Here is a 7,718-nt window from a genome sequence, read left to right on the forward strand (position 1 = left end):
TCATGTCAGTGATCGATCGGCTCTTATCTCGTGCGAATACATAAGATAACAAAACCCATCAATCAAAGCATAATAACTTTCTTAAATGAATTATAAACAATAATTGCGCACTCTAATTCGTGGTTGCACAAATATGGACTCGTCTGTATCTTCCATCTCCAGCTAACCGGACAATGTCGACAATTGATTCCCATATTACAAGGGCCGAGATATCAATAAACTTAAGTACAATTTATACATAGAGTGAGCACAAGTTCCAGACCATTTTGTTGCATTAATTTCTTGAACATGGGTTTGAATTTTCAACGTACTATGTACCGTGGAATTTTCAATTCGTTTTTGTATACTCTGATAATAATTAGTATTAAATAATACAAAAAATAAAGGAAAACAGTACCAAAGATCGTAAAAAAATGAAAGAACCAAGAGTTGAAACGAGAAAAGTTTTGTTCTAAATCCTAACAATCTGTAGGAAGAGGATACCGGCAATACCTTGAGTTCTTCATGCACAAAAAGAACCTTTCATAAGCGGATGCCATCTTTGAAGCTGTGAACATTGATGATGCATATGCTTTACATGCCATGCCCTTCCTGTGCATCTCAGATGGCCCATCTATTATCGCTCTCTCCAAGGCTTCAACAAATGATCCCACATTAGGAGAAAATGTATACCCAATTCCATCGTTAATAATAACAGTACCGGTGATACTGGGGTAATTCGGTGTCAAAAGTGGCGTCCCACAATGCATAGCTTCCATAAGGGTTAAATCAAGCCCCTGCGGCCTTAATGTAGGATTAACAAAAATGTCGATTGCGTTATAAAACTCGGCCAACTCTGAGGCATCCAGTGCACCTAGAACCTTAACACTTGATCCTAACTCCATGTACCGTTTTTGCCAGGTCCCAGTACCGGCTACTAATAAAAATACACCGGGATGACGTTTGGCTATCTTTGAGAAGGCATCGAATAGAAGTGGATGTCCTTTGTCTCTGACCAAACGTCCAGCAACTCCCATCACCAAACTCGCATTCAGTGGGATACCGTGTTTGTTCCTGAAACGTTCTCCTGCTTCTGGTTCTTGTGTGAATACTGTGTTATCAACTCCATTTAAGATAACATGAACATTTCTGCGAGGAAGCTGGTAGATATTGGTTAAAACCTCGGCTGCGCTTTTGCTAATGCATATATGCTGAGTGTAACTTGGAAAAAACCTAATCTCCTCCACTAATTTTGGCATGACATCACGAAGTTCTGTACCAAATGTAGACCCCTGAGAGTCCAAAACCAATCCTTGGAATAGTTTTGAGTGCATGATTTCATACCAAATACCATGCCAAGTAACAGCTACTTTAGCTTTAGGAACCATTTTTGCTCGCCAATGCGGTAAAGAAACACTCTCGCCATGAACATAATCAAATGGCAGTGCATCATTTTCACTATTGAAGATCTGAAAGGCTAGTGAACAATTCACAGAACCATGGTCGTTAGCAGCAAAATGAACATGAAGATTGCCTTGGTGGATATCCGGGTGTGGTCGTCTATCCGAGGGTACCGTGAAAACGTGAATTTCGTGTCCTCTAGCTGCCAGATCTGTGTATAATTGCTTAGCATGTCGTTCCATTCCTCCTGGGTGAGTACCCACTGGCCATGTTTTAGAGAAAACTCCAAGTTTAAGCTTCTCCATAGCCGGTCCAAAACATAAATTGTTCCATGGGGACTGAATTTCGCGAAGATCACTATGAACATCTACTTCTACGCGAACATCTTCAGTTATTCTGAAATATGGATCACTTAGATTTCTTCGAGCTGGGGGAGTGATAAAAAGAAGGAAAGAAGTAAGTACAAGAGCTAAAGTGAGCAAGGTTGTAGACCTAAAACTTGAAAATGAAGAAGAAGAGGATTTTGAGTTTTGATGCTTAAAAGCCATGCTAGAGAAAGGGAGTCTAGTACATGAGCCAAGATTTTGATACTTATTTGATTGTATGTCAAGATTGAGAGACCGAATTGTTAATTGCCGTGCTGCTTCAAGCTCAAGATTAATTTGTTATTTAGTACTACCTTAATTACTTGGTTTTAATAATATTACAAAATTCTTTGTCACCATCCGTGCCGGATCTGACTTCTACTTAATTATTAGTATTTTTCTGATGTTTTTTAAGCTATTTTACGTGTGAAAAGTTCATTCTTGCACATGGAATTGTTCATATCAACCAGCTAGTGCCTACTGTACTCTTTTCTCTCTAGTCTCAAGAATTTAAAGAAAAATAATGTCCATTTATTAATTTCTTGAAGTTTGGATTTTACATTGACATTTAAGGATTTTAATTGGAATGACGCATAGGATATCGGTCTTACTTTTTCTAATATTTATTTTTGTGTCTCCGAAGGTTTGGGTGGCGATGGCCGTCCAATTCTGGATCCGACTGGCAGAGAATCTGGGTTTTCACCGACATGTTTAGGCCGGCAACACGTCAAAGTACTACTATAAACAGCCCAATCTAACCTTAAATCTTTAAATTAGAATCACATAATTCACTTCTGGTGTAGAACCCATATTATGTCCTTTGCAATGTAAATTAGAAATAAAATGGCGACCATCTTCAGCCCCGGAAAAGGTTGAAATTAATTATCAGTTTTACTCTGTCAAGCACCTTAAGATCTTTAACAGGCCGACACCTAAAGAACGCAGCTCCCTAAATGCAGCAGTTCACAGTTCCTAAAGGTCAACAGTTCGATGTTCGATCATATTTTAATGGAACTACAAATTTGACGATTGATTTGCACACGACACGATCCTCAAAACCACTTAGCCCTTGCATCAACACCATGTGGACCCTAGAGGTGGCCCGTTCTCCCTCTACAGCCAACCACATTGCAAAGTTAGATCCTTGAAGTTCTTTAAGATGCGCATCTTCATAAAACTTTTCAGAACTTAGTACTCCCACTCCTAGTTAGCAATTCGGGATTCGGCAAACGTACGGAACGGCAAACGTACGAGTATTATACGGTTTTGTAAAATCCAGATTCGGTCCAAAATTCGGTCAACGGGACGTGATTCGTCAGTAATTCGGAACGGCATACGTACGTATATAATTCGATTTATAAATGTGAGTTCGGCTCTGAAAATTCGGTATCTATATATAGCAAATAATTTGTATTTATAAGGTCATAGACCAATTTTTATGCATATGTGTGAGTTATTTAAAGAAAAAATAAACTTAATATGATGATATTAATAATATATACAACATTAGTTATCCAAGAGGACGTCGTATGGTGGTTTAGATGCTTGGTTAGTGAGTTTGAGATCTCTCTCACATTCACCTTCAAATCTCTTCAGTCGTTTTTGTTTCATAAAAATTACAACACTTTAAATATTCGGTCGTGTATGCTCGGGAGGCAGTAAAGCCCAAAAAGTGGAGTCTTTGAAAAATAAAAGCTAAAGAATTTATGGCGAATTAAGCGGACGTATCATTCGGAATACGTAAAATTCGTGAACGGTTCGCGAATAATCCGGGAATGCCACATAATACGCGACTTGGGTTCGGAGTTGCAAACGTACGCGAATAAGACGGTAAAATTCGTGATACGGAAAAATTCGTGAATGATTCGCGAATCATTCGCGAACTTACTAACTAGGCTCCCACTGTTATTTTTAATAGGTTGGTTTTATTTTTAAAAAATTCATAAAAATAAATAAGAACTTCATAAGAAACTTAAAAAATTCTCGGTGTATTCAAATAATAGGTGGCGAAGTTCACGCCCCAAAAAGAAATTAATGTGCATGTTTCTTCCTATATATTCTAATCTGCAGGTGAAGGTATTGCAACAAAAAGTTACATACACACATATACCTGTACATAATCATAGAGCGGGACGAAAGCATAGATTTGATTACATGTAGATAATCCAATTAAGTGTGGGAATAAATCTAAGAAAAAAACCTTTCTTGCTAATGTTTCCGAGAAGAAAGAGTACCGTGCTTGTCCAAAATCAACAGGTGAAGAGGGAAAATACAACATTGTTTCAAGCAACATGAAATACGACTGTGAGAAGCTACACTAGCAACAGAGGTAAATGAAGAATAATCCTTTTTTTTAAAACAAGAAAGAAACCCCATTTATGTCCCTCGCTAAAGAGACCGTAGTCAACAGACTCGACACATTCTGCTTTTTAGTTTCTAGTGGTACCTTTAGTTCTAACTTTTAAGGAGAAGCAAGGCTCTGTCCATTGTCAGGACACAATTTCAACACGTTATTCTCCATGGAGGCCACTAATCAGAGCCTGGCAAGAGAAAATATTTGATTGAGTGCATTTTATTTTTAGAAACAGAAGATCCTGCAGCATCTTCTCTCTTCAAATATACCATCTACACATTCAAGATTTTCTTTTCATCTGTGCCTTATGTTCTACCTGTCAAATCATGTACAGGCAGGACTTTATGCTGAAACTCGGGTCGCATTTGTTTGTTCATTTGTCCCTTGCATGTTCTACCTATATCATGAAGTTTTAACCACAAACTACATCTCTCTTTTGAGTAATAGAGGACCATAGATAAAGACTGTATGACCAGACAGAAAAGTGAAAAGAATAAACTAGATAAAAAAGGAATTTTCATGGCATTTGCTACTGTACCTCACAGTATATCCAAACTTAGAGCAGAAACCACCAAGTATAAAAGCTGAAGTATGCATGTTTTAATAGCATAATCAGTTTCAGAGTACAACATGCAATGTGGGGTTAATGAATGACAGTGCAATCTTCCCTTGGCAGAGAGAACAATAGTATAGTGTCTCATGAACGTGCACTATTATTTTTCTGGCCGCCAAGGGAGAATTGCCCCGCCATTCGCTCTCAGTTAGACTAACCAGAGCAATCAATCAACAGATGGTTAAGAATCAAAGTCAATTGATGGATAAAAATCAAAACTACTATGGAAGCTGGAGTACCCGTGTTACAAATGGTATGACCAGTTGCATAGAATAATGTGCTATGTGGGTTTGGTGAATGACAGTGCAATCCTTCCTTGGCAGGAGGGCAGTACATAGTGTTTCATGAAAATACACTTGTAACTTTCTGGCTGCCAAGGGAGAATTGCCCCGCCATTCGCTCATCCAATCAGTTAAATTAACCAGACTATAGATCAAGATAAATAAGCATAGGAGACAGAAGAAGGAAAAGAATCAAAGCGCAAACCACCTAGTCTCAAAGCTGAAGTAGACATGTTACAATGGTGTGACCGCATGGGATACCATGCAATGTGGGGTTGATCGATGACAGTGCAATCTTCCCTTGGCAGAGAGAACATTAATACAGTGTTTCATGAACTACACTATTAAAATTTTCTGTCTGCCAAGGGAGAATTTCCCCGCCATTCGCCCATACAATCAGTTTAAGTTGATGAACTAGATATACCGACCAGTGGAAGGATAAGATAATGGTGTATCACTTTAATATTAGTGTGCAGGTGAAGCTCATAAAATAATGCCGCGGAGAAGACGATGATTACTATCTGCAAAACATCCACATAGGTGAAGAGGATCTCTGTCTATCCAGCAGTTAGCAGATGTATCTTTTTGTTTTCTCCACAATATTTATACTTCATGTAATCTTATAGCTGATAGATGGTGCATGAAAATTGGTGCGAGCGTACAAGGAAAAAGGTTCACAAATCACCAACTATTACTAAAGAGTCCAGCAATGCGAATGTAACAACTAACCAGATTTGAGACAATGATTCAACCTTTGAAAAACCAATGCAGGTTCAAACAACAATAAATAGTATGAACATGCTAACGAAGCTTAACCTTTGGATCCTACCCATATTCACCCAAGAACTGGTGCTCCCACCATCCTCCATGTAACACGTTCTGTAAATTGAGACAATGAAAGAGCATTTATTTTGGGGACATTAACTCGTGTAACAAAAATATACTGAAATAAGAATGATATTAACTGCATCAGCAATCTAAAAAGGTAGACGCTTCCGCAGGCTCTACTCCAATGTCATTCACCAACAGTAAAATGTGATGTATTGAGACATAAGATTTGCAGTATTGTCACTAATTTATCTTGAAGAAATGTCTAACAGTGGTTATCAGTTTAAGGCGACACAAATACTTTCACTTGCCAAGGCTTGTGGAATATTGAATTACAAGTACATAACCGTAAGACTTGATATCAATAGCAAGTTTACTGGACTTCAGATTGTAATCTCTAGCATAATGGAAAAACGGAGACAGATATCACATCAACACACCAAAAATGCCACAGCAATCTAGAATTAAACAGACAAAGGAAAACAAAAACTGAGTTCCTCCTAGATACCTATTTTCTAAAGAATTCAAATCGAAGATATAACTTAAAAATGAAATCAAAATTCGCAATTGAGATACAGATTCTAATGAAACCTGTTAAATTGGTCATAATCTCTTCAAATATAGGCAGTATTACCGATAAATAAATAAATCCAGACAGCCGGACGGACGGACTTACCGACTCAGATTATATCCACGCCTATTCAATTGTGTGCAGATGGCATCTCCTTATTAGGCATTACCTCTTGAAATTTACACTTATAACACTTCAGTACAAGTGTGCAAAATAAATAAAAATTAGTTTACTATAAATTTATTTTTTAGATATATCCTTTGTACTAGCCATGCTACAAAATCAGAGGCTGGACAGAGATGCTCATACTATTCCAGTTCAAAGAGAATTATATCACTATAGATTAAAGAACCTTTATCTGACACAGAACAATTAAAGATGTTCCTATTTAACGAAGAAAGATACCCCACCATTACTCTTACTCTCTAAATAATGCACAGTTGATACAGCTTACCCTGATTATGTTTTTGTCTACTGCAGCATTTTTTTCCTGTTGGTAAGTAAATTGGTATTACTATCCCACCATTCAACACTGACAATTTAACTAAATAATACATACTTTAATCTCCTCACAAGCCGCCAAATCAAGTTCAGAATATGATACCTTCCAGTTGTACAACTGTTCTTTCATTCTCTGACTGAAGGAAACAAAGCCTATGGTACAAAATGTACTGCTAAACATGAAGGTCCTGGAGCATCTTCTTTTATATTCGCCATACATCCATTCCAACTTTTTCTTTCAGCTGTAGATCTATTTCACCTGTCAATTCATGGATATTTAGGAATGCGCGACTCCTTATATTGAAGCTCAGGGTCGTATTTTATGGTCATTTGCCCTTTGCTTAGTTGTACGGATCATTCGTTTTTTTACCTTTACACATTTTTCCTATGAAAGGAAAAAGGAATATCATGCCGCATAAAGATTATGAGTGGTCTGTTAACACGTATTCTAACAATAACAAGAGAACAAGCTAAAGAAAACAAATAAATACATATACATAACATGAGCTAGTATTGCCTGTTTTGCTAATTACATATCCTGATAATCACATATTTTATATGATACACTTAGGGAGAATACCTGACACTAGATTTATTTTCATTTTTCAACAGACTCATCTTGCTACTTTGGCAGATACAATTGTAAGGCTTCATTAATGGTATTTGATATTAACTGCACGCATCAGTGAAATACGAGGTGCATTATATGCATGACCAACTCAAAAGTGAACCAGGATAAACTTCGTATAATAAAAGGAAGTGCTCATAGCATATGCTACTTTACTTCATAGTATATCCGAACTCAGAGCACTGATCACATAGTATA

General features: G+C 37.3%; 1 protein-coding gene across 1 annotated transcript; it reads right to left on the reverse strand.

The window, feature by feature from the left end:
* Nucleotides 1–429: 429 nt before the first annotated feature.
* Nucleotides 430–1,928, reverse strand: LOC113293109 (glycogen synthase-like). The gene has a single exon (XM_026541869.1). The coding sequence runs from the start codon at nt 1,926–1,928 to the stop codon at nt 459–461; it is 1,470 nt and encodes a 489-aa protein (XP_026397654.1). The 3' UTR covers nt 430–458.
* Between the last annotated feature and the right edge of the window lie 5,790 nt (nt 1,929–7,718).

The sequence above is a fragment of the Papaver somniferum genome, chromosome 7 (genome assembly GCF_003573695.1).
Source record: "Papaver somniferum cultivar HN1 chromosome 7, ASM357369v1, whole genome shotgun sequence".
Taxonomy (NCBI): Eukaryota; Viridiplantae; Streptophyta; class Magnoliopsida; order Ranunculales; family Papaveraceae; genus Papaver; species Papaver somniferum.

Bases quoted from the DNA above. Each gene is read 5' to 3' on its own strand.
- LOC113293109 (XM_026541869.1), bottom strand. From the start codon at position 1,928: ATGGCTTTTAAGCATCAAAACTCAAAATCCTCTTCTTCTTCATTTTCA.